This window comes from Homarus americanus, unplaced genomic scaffold (assembly GCF_018991925.1).
Source record: "Homarus americanus isolate GMGI-L3 unplaced genomic scaffold, GMGI_Hamer_2.0 scaffold367, whole genome shotgun sequence".
Classification (NCBI taxonomy): Eukaryota; Metazoa; Arthropoda; class Malacostraca; order Decapoda; family Nephropidae; genus Homarus; species Homarus americanus.
The window spans coordinates 12,802,559-12,826,401 of record NW_024743709.1 but is presented as its reverse complement, the minus strand read 5'-3'; the positions used below and the strand labels follow the sequence as shown (position 1 = coordinate 12,826,401).

The following is a 23,843-nucleotide window of genomic DNA, read 5'->3' as shown; positions in this document are numbered from 1 at the left end:
CATGACATAGGAGTAAAGAAAGGAATTGATAAGAAATTAAAAGGACGGGAGGAGCAGCTCAGAGATAGGTATAATGAACTATCTAGGAATGTTAAGAAAAATGTAAGAAAGGCAAAGAGGGACTACAAAACCAGGAGAGCAAGAGAATCCAAGGCGAAACCCATGGGATTTTTCCAGGAATATAGGACAGAGGTTCAGGACAAAGTGGAGCCTTTAAAGTCAGAGAGAGGGGAAGTGATCAATGAGAGTGGGGGAAATAAGCAAAGCATTAAACAGCAACTTCTTATCAGTTTTCACAGAAGAAATTCACGATTACATGCCAGAGGTGGAACTGATATTTAGGGGAAATGAAGAAGAAAAACTAAAGGATATCACTTACAGAAAAGAGGATGTTCTTAAGAAGATAAATAAATTAAAGATAAAATCCCCAGGGCCGGATAAAATTTTACATCGAGTTTTGAAAGAGGGTACGGAACAGATTAGCTGACCCCTCATAAATTTATTTACAAAATCATTAGACACGGGAGATGTGCCAGACTTGTGGAAACAGGCAAATGTAGTATCCATATTAAAAACGAGACAGCATCAGCATCAAATTACCGGCCGATCAGTTTGACGTAAGTAGTGGGAAAATTTCTTGAATCAATTATAGCAAATAGCATTCGATCGCATTTAAAGAAAAACAAATTAATCTACGACTCTCAACATGGATTTACAATAGGAAAATCTTGTCTAACAAATCTGCTAACGTTTTTTTAGGAAATTACGATGATATTTACTTAGACTTTAGCAAAGCATTTGACAGAGTACCACATCATAGGCTTCTGAGAAAAATTAAGGCTCATGGCATCGAGGGGAAAGTTCTAAATTGGATAAAATCGTGGCTCACCGATAGAACACAGGGGGTCAGCGTAGATGGTGTTAAATCTGAGTGGGGCTGTGTAACTAGTGGGGTTCCCCAGGGGTCAGTACTAGGCCCACTCTTGTTCATAATCTACGTAAACGATCTAGATACTGGGATCAGCAGTGACATAAGTAAGTTTGTGGATGACACCAAAATAGGGCGGCAGATTAATTCAGGGCAGGATGCAAATGCATTTCAGGAGGATTTAAATAAACTGCAGAAGTGGTCAGAAAAATGGCAAAAATTAAACACCAGCAAGTGCAGCGTACTTAATATCGGAAGAACAAATACTGTCAATGTATACAGCATTAACAATAGCAACCTAGAAAAGTCGACTTGTGAAAGAGACTTAGGGGTACTTGTAAGCTCGGACCTTCGGCCTAGAAAACAGTGCGTTAATGTTCGAAATAAGACAAACAGAGTATTAGATTTTATATCTAGAAGTGTAAGTAATAAGAGTGTGGAGGTCATATTGCAATTACATCTTGTGCTAGTCAGGCTGCACCTCGATTATGCTGTTTAGTTCTGGTTCCTTTATTATGTAATGGATATCAATTCACTGGAGTCGGTGCAATGAAGAAAGACGAAAATGATTCCGTGACTTGGAAACCTTCCATATCAAGATAGATTAAAGAATCTAAACTTGCATTCCCTAGAAAGGCGAAGAGTTTGGGGAGATATGATGGACGTATTTAAGTGGGTGAAAGAAATCAATAAAGGAGATATAGATAAAGTTCTTATAATATCCGAGCAGAATAGGACTCGTAGCAACGGATTTAAGTTGGATAAGTCTAGGTTTAGGAGGGAGATAGGAAGGAACTGGTTCACAAGCTTAGCAACTTTGTAGTAAGTGCTGGGACGCTGGAAAGTTGTAAAAGGAGGCTACATAGATTCATGGACTATAGAGAGTGGTTATAACTCTCGACAGGAGCTGCCATACACAGGCCAACCGGCCTATTGCAGACGCCTTATTTTCTTTATGTTCTTATGTTCTTTATCCTAAAACGTTCAATAGCTGTCTTGAACTTATCAAGGTGCTCCTCACTCCTACAACAGCCAATATCATTGCCTCCTGCAGATAATGGGTTTGTTCCCATTGCCAGACAAGATATTGTCCTTCCTGTCAACTATATCCCCCACCTCAGCTCCTGGCAAACACACTCGCATCCTATTTATATTATTAGCACAGAAAGCTTTATCCAGTTACTGTACCTGGGAATCACCAACAATCAAGACTTTTGTACATACCTTGTCAGCCCTGTCCCCGACTATGCTAACGTTCAATTCGTCTATCAAAGGACTAAAAGAGTTTTTAAACTTAGCTTTTGTCGTTTCAGGGTCTTTTTCCACCATCAGTTTTGTCTTTCCTTTCCTCACAACCCTCCATTCGCCTGTGCCTTCGTCAGACACAGGCTTTCCTTGTCTTGCGTCTTCCTCCTTCATCCTCGCAATCACTTCCCTTAATTTCAAGTTTTTGGCCTTGACCTTCACTAACTCGGTCCTCAGAAGGGCACAGCCCTGTTTACAACTAGCACTTGCCATTATTGATATTTAATCCCTGGGAACTAAGTCGGCCGTAACCTTTCATCTAGCAAGGTCAAAATAAAGCCCCTCCTTTTTCACATTATCCCCCTCTCCCTCCCTTACCTAATTGGGAACACCGAAACTGTGACGAGTTCCTCCCCCTCCCTACCCCTTTCTCCCTTTCCCCCCCCACACACACAAACACACACAAAGGGGGACAAAAAGGTTCAAGAGCCAATCAAAATGCGTTTTCTTATCTTGTCATCTCAGTAAATCACAGGGTAAAAATACTACGCTCATATCGAGACAATTTACGAGGGCGCTCCTTCACAACACGTCGACCACCATTCGGTGTCCCAGGCGAGTGTCTCCATTTTCCCCGAACCTGCATTTCCTTCCATAAATTGACTCGTTTCAGGAGTATAATAGTTTGTTCTTGTTTGCAAAGATGAAAAGTTTCTAAATTAAAAGAGGCATGGAAGGTTTTATCAACGAATTATATTTCCTAAAGGATCTTCTTGTATTTCTCACTTGCTTTTAGTGTTATGTGTTGTTGTTAAGCATGAAATACAAATGTCTGAATTAATATGAAAGAAGTATAATGTTCGGAGACGGGAGATACAAATTCTGTCAGAAAGTAATCCTGTGTCTGATAGCTTATAATGTATTTTCCTTAACGAGATTAAAGTCCATTTTAAGATACGAGTATCATTATTATGAAAGAACGAAGGTATTGACTCAAGCAGAATATGTCTTGTTACTAGTGAGTTCTTGCTTCTCTCTGTTCACCTACGAAACACAATTGTATAAATCAAAATATAGGAACCATGGTGTTAGGAGGCAGGAGCTACATGTGAGGTAAAATTTGACTTGTTTCGAGTATTTCATCCCTTATTTAAACCAAGCTATAAAGATCTACAAGGTATGCTCACGCGCAGGTAGCTGAGCAAGCGTTACGTCACGGCGACACCTCACCCCGCCAATCAGTTTTTATTTGTATGTGAGAAATGGGTAGGATTAAGCCACACTCATGTTTTTCTATAATTCTATCTAATTTCAGGATATAAGCTTCCATCCTAATGCTGCTGATGTTTTGGTAAACCGTACAAAATTACTGTATATTAAAAATATTTTCAACCCCTCCACGACGATGATCGTACTTGGCCATTTTAACCCCCTAAAATTAGTGTGTGCAGGAAATTGTGTCTAAATGTTAATTTATTCAATTATATATGATGGCTTGGTAATTTAATCTTTTTCACTATATATACTAAATTCCCAGTACATCATACAGTGAACACCAGTAGTATAATAAGTAAGTAATATTTGAACAATAACATATAAACGAAGGAATAAGTTAAGTGTTATATTGCCGGGAAAATGTCATTTAATATATTTTATTTCACTCTACTGTGATAGTGGTGATGTGTGTTACTGTTATATAGTTGTGTAGTGAACACTTATAATAGACTACTAGGTTGAGTATATTACTTATAATTAAGTATATGTAACGTATCTTGAAGTTTGTATAGATTGAATAATATTGATAATAATAACAACAATGATAATACCACCACTACTACTACTACTACTGATACTACTACTACTACTGATACTACTCCTACTACTACTACTGATACTACTCCTACTACTACTACTGATACTACTCCTACTACTACTACTACTACTACTACTACTACTAATAATAATAATAATAATAATAATAATAATAATAATAATAATAATAATAATAATAAAAATAAAAATAATAATAATAATAATAATAATTAATAATAATAATAATAATAATAATAATAATAATAATAATAGTAATAATAATAATAATAATAATAATAATAATAATAATAATAATAATAATAATAATAATAATAATAAAAATAATAATAATAATAATAATAATTAATAATAATAATAGTTAATAATAATAAATATAATAATAATAATAAAAAACCTTACTATTACCGCTACTACTACTACAGTGCTACTACAGTACTCTATTTTTTAAACGTCGCCTCCAACCTCCCCCAATAGCCACACCTTTGCCGCCATTTTATTACCTTAACATTAAATATCCAAATATAAAAGTAGCTAGCCTAGCTGTGTTGAGTTAGTTAAGCCGCAGACCTACGCGGCATTCGGTGACTGTTGCCTCATAATAATAATAATAATAATAATAATAATAATAATAAACAGTGAATGTACTGTATATGTGTGTGTGTACAGTCTAGCTCATTTCAGGTGCGGTGTTATAACAGATGGAAGTAACAGAAAATATATATAACATGAAGACAAAATAAAAGAAATTGGTACTACTGTTCTTTAAATCTAACTTGACCTGGGCAAGTAGTCAAGTCTCCGTGTGACGTCATGCGTGTGGTTCTTCTCTCGGTCAGCACACCTTGTATATCTTTTTACATTGATTGAAAATATAATCATCGTACACACATGTCCAAACTACGACATATTTCTAAGCTTATAAAATACGACTCACTCACACGACCGAGTTATTTATTTGTATTAAAAATTTTATTTGACATCCGTTTCTTGTGTTAGTGTGTCATAAATTAGCATTTTTTTACTATGCCAAATGACTATTCCAGCACCTACTCTTCACTACCTTCTACACACCTCTGCACTAACCTACTTTCAACAACTCCTTCCATCACCTATGTCTACAATACTCGGTGCCATAGTTCTAGACTCCACCGGAAAAAAAAAAATAATTTCCCAAGAGTTCTGTAATGGCTTTGGCGTTTTCACCAGTTTTATTTTTCTTATAAACCTAAATCGTCTATATAAAACAATTTCTCCTGTTAAATATTTCCCATAAATATCCGTCACTACCACCCAGACACATTCGTCTTCCTAACTCTACTCTTTCTTCATCCTCTTCTCCCCCCTTTCTCCTTCTCCAGCAGGCACCGTGCCGTCTACCACCACCACCCTGCCACCCCCTACACGCCCCCCCTCAGGTCGCTGGGGCAGTCACCCAACACACTCGGTTGGGCCACAGTTGACCCAGTGTGTGTCCAACGCCGACTGTATCTTTGAGGTCAGTAACTGTGTGTGTGTTTTTTTTAATTGTTATTAGCCTTCTATTCATTTAATTGATTTGCATCTTCACCATTCTCACCAGTGGCTTCTGTGACTATTAAATTGAATCGTTCTCATCATGCTCAGCTTCGTCGAAATCTCAGTTAGCAATATTATACTGAATACAGTACTTTGGCGTTTTTAATGACATTAGTCTTCATTTAAATAATTAGCTTCATATTTGTCCAAATAATACCAATCACCATGATCTCTCATTCCTTCCAATTACTCAATTTTTATTTTCCACTCATTCCAACAAGACATGAAACATGATCAGGAACAATACTTCACTTACTAGTCACATACCCACATCACCAATACACACCGAAATATGCAAAATTATGCAAAAATTACATTTAACCAGTTAACGTCAAAATGGCCGTCGATTTGCGGTTGTAAGAATGTCAGTTTTGAGAATTTACAGAACTGGAAATTTTAATGCGTGGATTATAGGGAGGGAGAACGGTAAAAGTAAACACTGGCTTTGTTTCTCTAGTAATACTTCTATATCAGTCCTTAAACCCACCTCTGGTTCACTGAAAGATGTTACGTACTGGAATGATTTAACAGAGGTTTTCCTGGATGGCGTGGTTATAGGGAGAAGACTTGTTATTTCTCGCTGACGATACCGTGAACTAAATCAACCTACAGCAACACTCCGCTCTCCATCCATGACTGCCACAAGCAAACCATTCAGTAGACCTCAGGAGTCTCTAAACCCCTTAAAATAATGTCCACACACCTTCCTCCCTCAACACAGTCCATCATTTGTTCAGCTCTTCCACTCTACCAATTTTTACTTTTCCCTTCTCTCCCTCCCTCCTCCCCCCCCCCTTACTAATGCCCAATAAAAATTCTTCACGATTCGCCAATTTTATTCCCAAGCACTCACACCTACCCTTCTCCCCACTTATAACAACACGTCGCTTCAATAACTATTAGTACTCGTCATCAATGCCTCACCTATATAATTCGTTCGTACAAGCATCAATACTCTGGCTACACCCGCTTCTTCACGTCACCAAAACTTCACACCATATTTATGATCTCTAACCCTCAAACATGTCACCAAAACCTTTCATATACACTATGTCACTTCCGCCAAATTTGACGTCACATGTCTATCTTTACGTCATCCAAATTTTCTCACTAATCACTTACCAAACGTCACAGCTTTCCTCTCTATCTCCTTCCTTCTCTCCCTCTCTCCCTCCCGTTCTCTCTCTCCCTTCCTCTTTCCCTCGCTCTTTCCACCAAACTTTTTTCACAAGTCATCACCAAATCTCCTGTGACTTTTCCAGAGGTCAGTATGTCGAGGTGGTGAGTGTGTGTGTGAATACCCGCGCACCTGGGGCCCCTCCGGCTGTGAGGAGACACAGGTGAGCCCATCTCTCATCAGTCGGCCTCTAATTATGGATTCTTGGGTCAAACCAGCCATTGTTTACCATAATTAACCTTCCTCTATACAACGTTGAATCCTATGACAGCATACATCTTGTTTCTATAGATCCCGAAGGTATAATTATGGATCACTTAAAAATTAAACACCTTAACATATTTCATCTAAGGGATTAAGGACTCTAACGCTAACGCACACTAACCTATCATATCTTAGCCTAACCTAGCCAAAATTACTGTACCCTAATCTAAGCTAACCTAACCTAACCTAACCTGACCTGACCTAACCTAGCCTATCCTAAACTACCGGACTCTAACTTAGTTTAACCTAACGTAAACTACCCTAACCTAATATAACTTCATCAGGTAGCATAATCCTCGGGTAAAATAAGCCTAGTGACAGCACCAGGATGCCGTTTCTTTTAATATGGTAAAAAATTTTGAAAATGGAAAGGAAATTTACTAATCTTAAGGTGATCCTATCTATCTTAATATACGCTGAGTGTACCATTCTGATAAGAGCGATGACTTCTGTGATTATTTCCATATCTAGTAATTAGGTTTCATGGAGAAATAATGTTACTACTCTTCCCCAACTGCCTCTACTATTATTCTTTCCCAACTGCCTCTACTACTACTCTTCCTCAACTGTCTCTATACTACTACTCTTCCCCAACTGCCTCTACTATTATTCTTTCCCAACTGCCTCTACTACTACTCTTCCCCAACTGCCTCTACTACTACTCTTCCTCAACTGTCTCTATACTACTACTCTTCCCCAACTGCCTCAACTACGCAATTTTATTACCTTAATATTAAATATCCTAATACATGAGTAGCTATCCTAACTGTGTTGAATTAGTTGAGCCGCAGATCTATGCGGCATTCAGTGACTGTAGCCTCATAATCAATATCAGCAGCTGTTGTCAGCTTTGGAGCCGACGCTCTCGTTCCCCTGAGGCAAAGCAAAGCCGACCGAAGGAGAGAGAACGATAGTGGACATCTGATCCAGGCTGTAACATAACTTCTAAGCTGCTGCTTCTGTTCGGAGATCACCTCCGCAAGTCTGGCGTAGAAACATCTTGAACTTGGTCCCTTCCCACCAGAGGTTGTGAACACTAGAGGAGTGAAGCTGACTTGATCAACGTTCTGAATTCTCTCCCTGTATGCCCTTATTTTGTCGTTCTTGTTCCTCCTGTGTGCAGCATCGATAGCTAAGTTACGGTGACGTGCGGCCATGGGATAAAAAATCCTGATGTCGAAGAAAGCTCGCTGTCCCAGCTTCCAGAATCCTAGAGCACTGACGTCAACATGGGCTTCGTTGGATGTGTTTGGAGTCCTATGTTGGAAGTTCTCACCATCCAATGGAAGGAGGGTCAATTCTACCATGGCATCACGGCAGATATCCTTCAACATATTTGCTGTGAGATCCCTTACTTCGTCATGCCTCATACATATGAAGAAACCTTTCTTGCACACCATGACGTGATCGACGTCATAGGAAGAGCCACACACGCATTGGGAGGGCAACCCTTCTACTGGCCCACCGTACCTTAGAGCATTTGCATCTGTAAATTCTTGTTTATTGAGACTGAAACCATTTGCCCTTATCGGTAACGTAGTTAACCAGTTCGAGGCGCCCACCTCCTGCGCTATAGCTATTTTTTTTTTTCAAATTCTCTGGTACCTATAGCAACAGTTGCTGCAACTTATCACTTTGGCCGTGCTGTCGTTCTGTCATAATGGACCTTCGAATCTTGTTTACTTCACTGGCATCTACCTACCCTGTTGCGTTTTGAGCAATTATGTGGTCCGTGAGGGCTGCCGTGAGCTTAAGTAAGTTTTGATGTTCGGTGGCAGCAATCTCCTCTGGATTGGTCAGTCCCATTCCTCCCAGTCTCGATGGTAGTGCAAGGAGTGATCTTTCTGCTGGGGTTAAGTAGGGGTGTTTCACTAATTTAGAAATGAAATTGACGCTGATAGCTTCTTCCAGAGCGTGGAGGAGGGGTCCGATATCAGGGATAGTGTGCATTAGGTGGTTCCAGTGATGTGACTCCATGGGTGAATGCTGCAAAAGCCGCATGTGGCTCTTTGTTAGCAATCTCGGACAGAGCTTGGATTTCCCTAACCCACTCATTCACCTTTCCCGTTACGTACTCGGTCTTGAAGTCGGTCGTACCAATTACTGCACCTAGGTGTCTTTGGCCATACTTTGTTATTTTGACCTCACTTCCACCGAACACCTCCATTGCCCGTTCATAAAGATCTGGCTTCACAATGAGGAAGGACTTGCTGGTGTTTGGGTGGTACCCCATTTGTGGGCCTCGTGATGTTACCAAGTCCCACCACTTTTTGATGTCCTCCACTTTCCCTGCTACTGTAAGGTCATCAGCGTACGCCACTTGGTTGACCTCAGTTGTTTCAAATTTTGTGTGTTGGAGCACGGATAGGCCTATTGCGTACATTGCCATTGCAACAGGGTCCCCCTGCATTGCTCCCTCTGTTGACTGTATGATGGTATCCCCTCTTAAAGCCTTGTTGTTTATTATATAAAGGTCTGATGGATTCCTATAAGAGTATTCAACATACATTGCAAAGCTTGGACACTTGATCTTGATGATGTGCAGTGTGGCCTTGTGGTTAAGTATGTTGAATGCATTTGAAGCGTCCACCAGGAGAACGGCCTCACAATGGCGCTGCTCAAATATCGTTCTCATGGCGTGAATGACAGCTTCCCCTCCAGCTTGTTGGCCAGCACAAACTTGCAGGTTCCCTGCTGCTGCCCTGACATCATCCTTTACCACCTCCATTATGCATTTTCCGATGATACGCCTCAGCACTTCCCCCACTCCAATTGGCATACATCCTGGATTCGTATCCAGGGGAATGGGGCGGCAGGCCGTCAGAGCATGGAGGTGTTGGCAGCAAGAGGATGCCAGCTTCCTTGTGAGGACGGCAATGGCCGTGCAGAGATCACTTGCTACGGGGCCAAAGTTGTTAGTGCTCAGGATGACTTTCCAACCGTTTGCATCCAAACCTAAAGGGCCTGCACCTCCCGGAGTCTTCAGTGCCTTTTTGCACACCATCCCTCCTGTTATTTTCTCGAACAGAATACCATTTGGTGGGATATAGGCAACCTGGACCCTGATGCCTTCTTCTTCACTTGCAGGGGGTTGTTTTTCTTTCAGTTGTTTTAATGTCTCTCTGTTTATTGGCAGAACCCCACCTGCGGATTCCTCCATGAGAGATCTTACCGCCAAAAATACTTTTCCCACACGCATTTTATTTCCAAACTTTCTTGCAACGTCATCGGTGTTTTGCTTACCGTCTCCAGTAGATTTTACTACTACAACACTTCTCCAACTGCCTCTACTAATACTCGTCCACAACTGTCTCTACTACAACTCTTCCCCAACTGCCTCTAAAACTACACATCCCCAACTGTCTCTCACAACTACTTTCCCCTAACTGCCTCTACTACTACACATCCCCAACTGTCTCTACTACTACTCATCCCCAACTGCCTTTACTGCTTCTCTTCCCCCCACTCCACTATTCTACTCTTCCCAATTGGCTCTACAACTCTTCCCCAACTGCCTCCTACTACATCCCCAACAGTCTCTACTATACTCTTCCCCAACCACCTCTACTATTACACTTCCCCACCTGCCTCTACTACTACACATCCCCAACTGCCTCCTACTAATATATTCAACAACTGCACTACTATTACATCTTCCGTGACTGCCTCTAATGCTACACATCCCAGCTGTATCTGGCTAATCTTACAACTGCCTCTGCTACCACATCCCCCACGCCTCTGCTAATATATTCCCCCAACCTCACCTCTGCTACTACACCCCCCTGCCTCGCTACACATCCCTGTCTCTACTACTACTCTTTACATCTGCCTCTCTACTACACTTCCCCAGCTGCCTCTCTGTCCCCAGCAGTCTCTGCTATTTACAACCACCTCCCGCACTACTGCCTCTGCTACTACATCCCCAACTGCCTCTACAATACTCTTCCCCCAACTGCCTCTACTATTACTCTTCCGTAACGCCTCTGTACTACACATCCCAGCCTATGTCTACGACTACTCCTTTGCCTCTACTACTGCAAACCTGGCGTATCTGCTACTATGTTGCGGCTGTCTGCTGCTGATCCCCAGATAGCACTCTGCTGCTACTGCTGCTATATTTTACAACGCTCTGCTGCTGCTGTAACCTGACTGCATCTGCTGCTGTTCTGGCTAGCATGCTGCTGCTGCTGCTGTTCCTGGCTGCATCTGCTGCTACTGCTAGCTGTTAGCAACTGCCTCTGCTACTGCTACTGCTATTCTGACTGCTCTACTACAGCCTGGCTTAGCATCTGCTACTATATTTCCTGACTGTATCTGCTACTGCTATATTTCCGGCTGCTATCTACTACTGCTGCTGCGCTATGACACATCTCTGCTGCTACAAGTGTATGCTACTGCTGCTATGTTCCGTAACTTGTCTGCTGCTATATTTTATTTCCATCTCTTTCTTACTCTCTTTCTTATTCCTCTGCCCTACTACACTTCCACAAATGCCTCTCTGCTACTTTACTACTGCTCTTCACCTTTGCCTCCACTGCAACTGTCAACTATATCTGCACTACTCTACCCGAACTGCCTCTGCTATTGCTATATTCTACTGCTACTATATTTACAACTGCTACTACTGCCTCTCTGTCCAACTACTCTGCTACTACTTCCCAACTTAGCATCTGCTATTCTATCTGCTACTGCTATATTATAACTGCCTCTGCTACTACTACAACTGCAACTGCTATATTTACCTGCTACTGCACTCTGCTCTGTCACAGCTACTTCAATATGTTGCAACTGCTATATTTACAAATAACTCAGCTATACTGATATGGCTGCTCTGCTACAGCTATACCTGACTGCACTCTACTACTACATTCCCCATCTGCTTCTACTGCTACTACTGTTCATAACTGCCCTCTGCTACTACTGCTACTGTTCCCCAACTGCCTCTGCTACTACTCCCCAACCCTACTCTTCACAACTGCTCTACTGCTACTATATTTTACAACTGCCTCTCTACTACTGCTCTTCCACCAACTGCCTCTGCTGCTACACTTTAAATGTATCTGCTACTGTCCAACTACCTCTGCTACTATATTTCCCCGAACTGCCTCTACTATTACTATATTTAACTGCCTCTACTGCTACTGCTATATATTTAGCTATACTGCTATATTTACAACTGCTCTGCTACCTTCTAGCACACTCAACTACTACAGTTCTGGCACAAGTCTGCTACTGCAGCTTACAACTGCTTGTTCTGTTATATTTCCCCGGCTTTCTTACGCTACTGGCTGGCTTTCCGAGGGCCTCTACTGCTACTACTTTCACAACTCTTTCTCACTACTGTATGTTCACTGACTGCCTCTGCTACTGCTATATTTACATTGTATCTGCTACACTTTACTGATGTATCTGCTACTGCTGCTACTACTGCTGATGTCCTGTAGCTACTGCTATATTTAAATGCTATATTTACAACTGTATATTTACAGTATATTGCTGCTATATTTCTGCTGCTACTGTCTCTGCTGCTACAGCTGCTGCTGCTTGCTCTGCTGTATTTGCTGCTGTTGCAACATCTACTACTACTCTTCCCAAATGCCTCTACTACTACTTTAAAACGTGGCCTCAGCCACCCCAATAACCACACCTTCGCCGCCATTTTATTACCTTATTATTAAATATCCTATTACAGCAGCTATCTATCTGTGTTGAGTGGTTGAGCCTTAAATCCCATACGGCATAGTCATTATCTGCAGCTTATTGTCAGCATTTGGGGACAGCTCTCGTTCCCCGGTAAGGCAAAGCCTACCGAAGACAGTCGACTGATCTCATCCTGGATGCAAATAACTTCTAGAGCTGCTGCTTCTGTTCAGAAATCACCTCCACCAAGTCTGGCATAAAAAGCTGTCTTGCATTTGGTCCCATCCCACCAGGGTTGTGAACACCAGAGAGTGGCTTCCTTGATCAACATTTTGAATTCTCTCCTCATATGCCCTTATCTTGTCGTTCTCGTTTCCTCCCTATGTGCAACATCAAGCTTAAATTTACGGTGACATGCGGCCAAGGATAAAATCACAATGTCGAAAAGCTCCTTGTCCTTCCAGAATCCTCGGCTTTTGACGTCAACACGGTTTCGTTAGATGTGTTTGAAGTCGTATGTTGAAATCTCACCATCCAATGGAAGAAGTCAGTTTCCATGACGTCCCGGCAATTTCCTTCAACATATTTGCTGCGAGGTCCTTGTTTCGTCATGCCTCATGCATATAAACCCCCTTTCTTGCACACCATAGCGTGATCAACGACATAGGAAGCCACACACGCATTGAGCGACCCTTCTACTAGCCAACCGTCCCATAGAGCTATAGCATCTGTAAATTCTTGTATATTGAGACTACTACTACTACTCTTCCCCCCAGCTTCTACCTCTACTACTACTCATTCCCAACTGCCTTATTGCTGCTACTGCCTATATTTTGACTGCTCTGCTGCTATATCATTTCTGACTGTATATTGCTGCTGCTATACTCATCTGGCACCAGCATGTAACACTGCCTGCTGCAACTGCTATGCTCATCTGACTGCTGTGCAACTGCTATGTTTCCGTGCTGCTCTGCTACTGCTGTTCTGACTGTATCTGCTGCTATATTTTGAACTGTCTCTGCCTGCAGCTGGCTGCCTCTGCTGGGCCTTTGCTGCTTGCTCTCACTGCTGCTATGTTCCTCCAGCTGCCTCTGCTACTGCTGCTATATTTCCCCAGCTGCCTCTGCAAAACTGCTCAGCTGCCTCTGCTGCTATATTTACATCAGCACTCTACTACTATATTTATTTTGCCTGCTGCTATGTTCGTAACATACTGCTACTGCAGCTTCTGGCTGCCTCTGCTGCGACAGCTTCCCAACAAGTCTGCACCGCGTGGCACTATATTTACAACTGCTCTGCTACTGCAGCTATCAGCTGTATCTGTTGTGCTCTGTGCCAGGCACCAGCACTCTGCTATATTTCCTCAGCTGCTTATCTCTACTACTCTCCCCCATCTTATCTGCTATCAACTGCCTCTCTTTGCAGCTGCCTGCTACAACTGCGTCTGCCTAACTGCTGACAGCATCTGCTGCACTGCACCAACACTCTTCATACTGCTCTGCTGCTAGCTCTGCTGCTGTATCAGCTGCTGCTCTGCTACTTCAAGGTATATTTCATCAACTGCCTACTTTACTCTCTTCCCCCATCTGCCTCTACACAACTTCTCTTCCCACAACTGCCTCTCTTTCACCTAGTACTCTTCCTCAACTGTCTCTACTACACCTCCCCAACAACAGCCTCTACTACTACTCTTCCCTACTGATCTACTACTACTCTTTCCAAACTGCCTCTAATACTACCTTTAACTGCCTCTACTAACACTTCCCCAACTTAACACTCACTCTTCACCTTAGCCTCTCTACTACCTTCACAACTGCTCTACCACTACACTTCCCAAGCTGCCTCTACTACTACTCTTTCCAACTGCCTCCTCACTACTACTTTTAGCTGCCTCTCCTACTACTACACTTCCCTCTCATTTATCACCATCTTACAACTACTCTTCCCCAACTGCCTCTACTACTACTATAATCCCAACTGCCTCTACTACTAAACTTCACAACTGCCTCTACTACTAACCCACTGCTCACTAACTGCTGCCTCTACTACTACTCTTCCTCAGCTGCCTCTAGCTTCTCTTCCCCAACTGCCTCTCACTCTCAATTTACAACTGCCTCCCACAGTACTCTACTACTACAACACTTCCTCTACTACTACACTTCCCCATCTGCCTCTACAATTATATTTCTGCCTCTGCCTCTACTGCTCTACTACTACTCACTCCCCAACTGCCTCTACTACTACACTTCCCCAACTGCCTCTACATATCTATAGCTGCCTCTACTACTACACTTCACAACTGCCTCTACTACTATCTTCCTCAGCAAGATCTACTACTACCTTCCCAACTGCCTCTACTACTACTACTCTTCCTCAACTGCCCTCTGCTACTATTTTCCCCCACACAACTCCTATACTCCTAACTGCATCTGCTACTATCTTTCCCTTTGCATCTACAACTACTATGCTTTCCTCTCTACACGCCTCATTTATTTTCCTAACTTGCTCTGCTATATTTATCAGCACAACACTCTTACTATCTCCCTACTGCTCTACACTTTAACATCTACACTTCACCTTACTACTTCTGACTGCTCATTGCACACAACACTCTACTACTACACTTCCCCAACTTCCATCTGCTGCTACATATACTCTTCCCCAACTACCTCCTCTGCTACAATCCTTCTTCCTCTGCTACTACCTTCCCAACTGCCTCTGCTAACTCCCTGCAGCCTCTGCTACACACTTCCACAGCTGCCTCCTACTACTACTCCCCAACAGCCTCTACTAATACACTTCACAGCCTCTACTACTCTTCCCAACTGTCCTCTATCTACTACTCTTCCCCTTTCTACTACACTTCCCTACAACTACTCTCTTCTACTACTACTACCTTTGCCTCTGCTACTACTATTACTACATTGTATGCTACTACATACAACATATATTGCTATATTTCCATGAGCCTCTGCTACTTTCCTATATTCTCAGCTATCTTTCTACACTTACAAATTACTATATTTCCCCAACAACATCTGCTATTATATTTCCCCCCAACTGCCTCTACTTACTTCTAACTCCTCTACTACTAATACTCTTCCTCAGCTGCCTCTACAACTTCTCTTTCCAACTGCCTCTACTACTACTCTTCCCCAACTACTTTCCTCTACTACTGCCTTTACTTCAACTGCCTCTACTACAATCTTCCACCAACTACCTCTACTACTATTCTTCCCTAACTGCTCTACTACTACTACTCTTCCCAACTGCCTCTACTACTACACTTCCCAATACTCTATTACTACTCTTTATTTCACCTCTACTACTGCTCCCATCTGCCTCTACTACTACTCTTCCCCAAATGCCTCTACTACTATATTCAACTGCCTCTACACAAATCCCCAACTGCCTCTGCTACTACTTCCCTGCACTGCTACAATACAGCTCTTTCCTTCTGTACTACTCCCTTCTACTACTATACTATTCAGCTGCCTCTACTACTACTTACAGCTGCCTACTGCTACTATAGTCCCCCATTTGCTCTACCTAGCTTCCCATTTAATTGCACTCTGCTACTATATTTACAACTGCCTCTGCTACTACTATATTTACTTGCTCTGCAACTATATTTAACTGCCATCTGCTATACTGTTTTACAACTGCTCTGCTACTATATTTGCATCTGCTCTGCTGAACAACTGCCTCTACTACTCTTTCACAACTGCACTCTCTCTTCCCCAACTGCCTCTCTCTACTACTACTTTCCTGCTCTGCTACTACACTTCTAACAACCTCTCTACTATATTCCCCAACTTTGCCTCACTGCCTATATCTGCCTCTGTACTACTCACTCTTCTCTCTACTACTCTATTATCATGCTCACACTCCTTCTACACTTCCCAATTGCCTCCTCTGCTTTTAACTGCCTCTACTACCTACTATTATTCTTCCTCAGCTGCCTGCAACTATTATTTTACAACACTCACTACTACATTATCTAACTGTCACTACTAATCTTCCCAACTGCCTCTACTACTACTATTATCCCAGCTCTCTACTACTATTCTTCTGCCTCTACTACTACTCTTCTTCTCCTTTCTTATCTCTTCCACAACTGTCTCTACTACAATTCCCAACTGCCTCTACTACTACTACTCTTTAAATGCTCTACTACTACTCTTCCACTTCCTGTACTACTACACTTCCCAGCTGCTCTACTACTACTACTATCCCCTACTGCCTCTGCTACTATTTCCTCTCCCAACTGCCCTCTACTACTACATGCTCTTCCCCAACTGCCTCTACTACTACACTTTCCCAACCTGCCTCCTGCCTACCTTTCACAGCTGACTCTACTAACTCTTCCCCAACTGCCTCTGCTACTACACTCTTCACTCAACTGCCTCCTACTACTATTCCCCAACTGCCTCTACTATACAATTGCATTTCCTCTACTACTACTCTTCCTCCTACTACTATCTTTTAGCTTCCACTCTACTACTATCCTACCTTCCCCATACCTCCTTGCCTCTACATATTTTCCCCCAACTGCCTCTACTCTTCTTCCTCATGCCTTACTATGTTTACTCCTTCCTCCTCTAACTCAGCTGCACTCTCCTACTGACTTCCCAGCTACTCTTCTTTGCTATATTTCAGACTGCCTCTGCTACTACTCTTCCCAACTGCCTCTACTAATACACTTCCCCAACTCCTATATACTACTACTCTTCCCCAACTGTTACATACTCTTCCCAATTGCCTCTACTGCTACTCTTCATTGCCTCTACTACTACTATTCCTCCTAACTGCCTCCTACTTACTTCCACAACTGCCTCTACCAACTACTCCCCCAACTGCCTCTACTACTACTACTCTTCCCCATTTGCCTCTGCTATCTTACACAACAACCTCTACTACTATTTCCCAACTGCCTCTGCTATGCTTAACTACACTGTCCCAACTGCCTACTACTACTACTATCTTCCCCCAACTGCCTCTACTACTACACTTCTCCTAATACACTTCCTCAACTGCCCTCCAACTCTCCTTTCTTCCCCCATATTACACAATGCTACCCTAATATTTTAACTGCCTCTCTACTACACTTCCCCAACTGCCTCTCTACAACCCCAACTGCCTCTACTACTGTCTTTCCAACTGCCTCGACTACTACACTTTCCCAACTGCTGCCTCTCTACTACTACTCTTCCTCAACTGCCCCTACAACTACTCCTTCCCAACTGCATCTACTTACTATATCCAAAATGCCTTTACTATTACTACTTTCCCCAACTGCCTGTACTACTTAGTCTTCCCAACTGGCTTACTACTACTACTACTACTATTCTTCCTCAACCGCCCTCTACTACTACCTCTTCCCATTTACCCTGCACTACTTCTCTTCCCCAACTGCCTCTACCACTATACCTCCCCCAACTGCCTCTACTTCACCACACCTCCCAACCTCTACTACTACACTTCCCCAACTGCCTCTACTACTACACCTCCCCAACTGCCCTACCACTACACTTCCCCAACTGCCTCTACTACCATACTTCCCCAACTGCCTTACTACTACACTCCCCAACTGCCTCTACTACTACACTTCCCCAACTGCCTCTACTACTACACTTCCTCAACTGCCTCTACTACTACACACTTCCCCAACTGCCTCTACTACTAATAATTTCAACTGTCTCTACTACTACACTTCCCCAACTGCCTCTACTACTACATCTCCCTAACTGCTCTTGTAATGAGACAAATCTCACAAGAAGAAGATTACATATATAGTAGAATATTGATAGTATAAGAAAGAAAAAGAGAGGAAGATTTTGGTAGCGTGGCCGTGATAGTTATTTGAAACTCGACTTACACTTATCGTATCTTATACGTCAATACACATCTATTAACGTCTTTAAGGGCGACTTCTCCATAAATTCAAGCTTACAGTTACAACTCTTTATTAATTCATGAACATGACATGGACATATTAATAACACCTTTCTATTGAAGCATTTAGACATAAGGTATTTTTTATGTTACTAAGACATCATACATGTTACATAGACACTGATTTTCTTGGACACGAACATGAAAATGAATACATCTCACGAAAGTAACTCTCATCCATGGAAAGCTTCCCACAAAAACTCAGGTAACTCTAGGGAAGCCTAGCAGGATGTCCTGAGATTTGCCCTGAGGGAGACTGCTTAGTTGGGCACCGTGTGTCGAGGGCAACTCCAGATCGAGGCGGCCGAGGCGGTTGCCTCCGGCCCTGACTTCTCTCGAGCAGACTCAAAGCAGTAGTTGGCCCTTCTTGTTACAAGATACACCTCTCTGTTCCCTTCTCTCTCTCAAGAGGACTAGGACGTCCATATTTGGGAGGCGAGCCGTCAGTTGAGCTGACGGCAGAGGCGGCGAAGGTCTCCTTACATTTGTCCTCACTAATGTAGGGTCAGGTCTGGACTTCTTCTCTGTGGTGTAGGTTATTGTGTATATTGGGAGAGTCGGTTGGTGCCTTCACATGTGTGAGGTGAGGAGCCTGGTTGATTTATAACCCTCAGCCAAAGTTATCCCACACTTTTGACCCCCCCACGCGGGTCAAGTCTGACTGTTTCTGAGATGTGTTGTGACTGACAACCCATCACTTACACCTCCCGCCAAAACAAAGCTCATGCTCAGAGAACTGATGACACATTTAAAAGTAGACTGTAACACTATGCAGTATCTAATATAGTCCCTGAGGTATGATAATGCATCGTTACATTTTGAAAATTATACCACTAGAGGATGTATGTTTTTCATCAAAAGTTTGATCTGACAGCTTACTACCTCCAGCCAAGATTAAAGCTTTCTACACAGGAGAAAAAAATATACAGTAAGTGAACATAGAGTGATCTAAAGATCCTTCTCATATCTAGCATAGTGTCCGAAGCAAACTTGCAAATCACATTCTACAAACAATAACAGGTACACTTCCTCAACTGTCTCACTACCATACCTTCCCCTAACTGCCTCTATTACTACAATTTCCCCAACTGCCTCTACTACTACACTTCCCCAACTGCCTCAACTACTACACTTCCCAACTGCCTCAATACTTTCACACTTCCCTCAACTGCTCTACTGTTTCACACTTCCCCAACCCTCTTCTACTACTACACTTCTCAACTGCCTTTACTACTACACTTCCACAACTGCCTCTTGCACACTATTCCCAACTGCCTCTACTACTAATAATTTCCCAACTGTCTCTAATTAATACACTTCCCCAACTGCTCTCCACTACTACAACTTCCTTAACTGCCTCTACTACTACACTTCCCCAACTGCCTCTACTACTACACTCTCAACTGCCTCTACTACTACACTTCCCCAACTGCCTCTCATTTACTACTCTCTTCCTCAAACTGCCTCTACTACTACACTTCAACTTGAGGTCATATGGTGAGTTTCGTAACTTCCACTAATCAATGTTATTATTATTTTCCATTACTTTCGTCTAGTAGCTTCCTAAGCTTTTTTTCTTTTCTTTTTGGGTTGTATGTGTGGGGGAGGGTAGATAAACCCATAGTATCTAACATATTTTTCGTATATAAAAGCTATTTTTTCCTGTATTTTTATAACGTATATCAGAATGTCGAATGGCTCACTACTTTTTGGTGTGTGTGTGTGTGTGTGTAAGAACACTGCTATTTATTCATATGTGTTCAAGGAAGTGCGCCAAACCATTGTTTCGCCACACCACTAATGAATAATAGTAATAAGAATAATGGATTACAATGAAGAAAAGAAGAGCTAAAGTAAGCAGGAACGAAGAAAAAGTAAATTAATCTTACTCATGAGGGTTTCCAGTACATAAACATATCCCCACAATTTCACTACTTCTAATGAATGAGTTTTTCTATACTTCACCAAAATAAAATAATTAATACCATAGAGGAAATACATAACATGCAGGGAATTTTCAACACAGGTGTTCGTCAACAAACCCCTTCACACTTAACTAGGAGACCACACCCCTATCTCCAACACCACCTCGACATGTACTGTAAAGTATGATGGTAAAAACTCAATTATCCTACTGTACATTGACGCATCACCTGTTTTTTAAGAATGAAGTGTATTTTTTTCTTTACAATATAGATCCTTGTTTTCATTCTGTGATTTTATTATAAAAAAGGAAGTATTAAGCTGTCAAAAGCTCTACTGTGTTAAAATACTATAATCCTATAATGAGTATTCCATTAGTAATACGTAGGCAGTGCAACAACAGGGACCTGAGCACCCTGGCCATCATAGCCTCTACACAAGCGTAAATAGCTCTTGCATAAGTATAAAATTAACTCACCTTGGCCTCTCTCAATCTGTTTTTGATTTGATTTGATATATATATATATATATATATATTTATATATATATATATATTTATATATATATATATATATATATATATATATATATATATATATATATATATATATATATATATATATATGTTATAGGAAATCTGACTCTGAGAAAGATTTACGAGTAATGATAAGTACTGTAGGAACCTTAAATCAATAATGTGTATTTGCTCGAAACAAGGCTAACAAAGTGCTTGAATTACATGTCGAAAATAAGAACAAAGAATGGAGGAAACTGCAGTGACCTATTGGCCCACACTCAAGTAGTCCATTTACACTCCAACCCCTATTGCTCAATATATTCATCCAACCTATGTTTGAAATTATCAGTATTCTAGTTAATGATGATATTTGGTAACTTGTTCCACCTGTCCACTACTCTCTTCAAAACCAATGTTACCTATTTCGCGCTTAAATCTGAATTTGTCTAATTTAAATCATTGTTACGAGTTCAGCTCATGGTTGATATATTTCAAACTTTTGAATGTCACTAGTTCACCCCGATCATTTTATGCACCTCATCATATCGCCCTCACTGTCTCTCAAAAGAACAATAAAATAACCTGTTCTAAATTTCAAGGTTCTTAATGCTGAATTAGTCCTCAATATTCTTCCTTTTTTCCAAGTTTCTATATCCATTCGTAAAACGGTGACCATTAACCGTATCATGAGGTCCGCAAGTGCAAATATAGTTTTAACGACTGGCTAGTTTTAACCAACACTTTTGTATGAACTCACATTATAGGCCTTTGTTTTGCTCATATACCATTGTTTATTTGGCTAAGATTCCTACTTATCATTATTCCTTAAATCTTTCTCAGTCGGATTTCTATAACATTGTTGTTCTCCTGGTATCTGGTTTCTGTTTACATCTCCTATACTGAGTAATTTTACAGTTGTCCACATTGAATTTATTTTTAAAACCCTTCAAAAGGAATAGAGTTACAAAGGAGTGTGAGTTACAAGACTAGCGAGGTTATTCTAAACTATATCTTACGCTTCAGAGCATTTTCGATGCAGTTTATTCTTATATATATCCTTGGAAAGAATTCAGAGAAGGCTGACACACCACTAATTTGATTAGAAACTTTGAGTAAAGACAGATTAAAAACATCTTAATTTGCAAATTCCTGAGAGAGATGAGGACTTGCAGGACGTGGGTACTGCAAAGTTGAGGATGGCATCAGATGTTGGCAGTTTGACGAAAATCGTCCTTGACAATGATGTGTCCAAGCTATGTTATGGTGGCCTGGATAGATTGGGACTTTCTGCCAGGTTGATAGTCAGCCTGCTTCATCCAAGACTAAGAAAGTTCAAAGGCGACGACGAAGAAGATCCTAAAATAACTCAAATCATCTAGGTATGAAAAGAAATATTACACTCTCTATTATGGTGTTTATATAGCGCTGAAATGTGGCAGGAGCGTTAGCCATCCAAATTCTAAAAAATCCATACTGAGTGTGCTCCAAATGGCGTACAGAAGGCTGACTTTAACTTAGCTCCTCTGTTAACTCTGCTAGATCCTTCTGTAGGTCGATCTTAACATACTTTGCCTGACCTACGGTATAAACACAAGATCGTTAATCAATGGGAGTGGATAAGTCTAGCACAGTTAATTAATCAATTTACGATAATCTGTACAAAACCAATTCCACCTCCCTTTGGGCGACCACAGTAGGAAGAGCTCAGAGCTGGGCACCACACATCCTGCTCCAAAGATAGTCAACTTCGTCCTACATCTTGGCCCCTCTTCTCAGAACCGAGTCTGCAAGTATCTTTCGAAATGATAGGCATAAGTATAAAGCATTATCATGGAAACATTGGGACCATCCTCACCTGAGTTATCTTGAATATTTTAACATCAGCCTGCTCTGAGGGTCAAGTTTTGCACACATTTTAATATTGTACAATATTTAAGAGGTTTCTTCCTACTTTCTACACACAGACTCTTCCATCCCAACCAAGCCTATGTCCTCAGCAGAGAGAGGACAGGTCTCACCTGTCACCTCGAGGATTTATCTACACAATCTGCCAAGTATAGTACTAGTCTGAGAATCTTTCAATATAGTTAAAACAACATGGTTAATTTGTTTAAATGATGAGATACTTGTAAGGGCCTTGATATTTCATTTGAGAGGTAGCCTGAATAGCAAAATAGCAACACTTCATTCCAGACTTGAATTTTCGATTTTAGCCCTTCGATCAAAATATTCTTCATCTATACTTTAAGATTTTATTAAATAATCTTAGTAATTTTTCTTTTTTATTTAGTTTATATTTAAGATTACAAGATATTGACCAACAGTCATATAGGAATCCTCACAATTTGACTAAACCATTGGTCTTTAATGATTAAGCCTCCTACTTGACGAACCACAAAACATTTCAAAAGGTGGAATCCAAGTGATTCTGTCTACATTCTCTAATTGAAAAGAGCATGAAATTAAATTTCGTCCAAAATACAGTTTTGTCAAACAAAACTGCCAAGAATGATTTTACTGTATGCTAGATATCTTTCTAGGAACGTAGACTCAGATGATATGCCGACAACAACGTTTGTTTTATGCCAACGCCGATAACACTAAGGAGAAAAGGTAAATTAGACCGGTCGTAAACGAATTTCTCCGAGATGTCACTTTCAAAAAGAACTCAACAAAATATCAAGAAATAATTTTGTCTCTAATGTTTCTTACAGAATGCCTCAGATATCTAGTTGTGGGGCACATTATAGTCAACAAATTTGGTTTCTCTCCTTGGTTTTTGAAGT

At 41.3% G+C, this 23,843-nt stretch overlaps 1 protein-coding gene across 4 annotated transcripts in view; it reads left to right on the top strand.

The window, feature by feature from the left end:
• LOC121877379 (frizzled-2-like) overlaps window positions 1-23,843 on the top strand; it is a 203,998-nt gene that overhangs the window by 108,894 nt on the left and 71,261 nt on the right. For all 4 annotated transcript variants that reach the window (XM_042383117.1, XM_042383118.1, XM_042383116.1 and 1 more), the window contains 2 exons: window positions 5,365-5,501; window positions 6,844-6,921. In XM_042383117.1, the coding sequence (XP_042239051.1) occupies window positions 5,365-5,501; window positions 6,844-6,921 (215 nt within the window). The remainder of the gene's footprint in view (window positions 1-5,364; window positions 5,502-6,843; window positions 6,922-23,843) is intronic.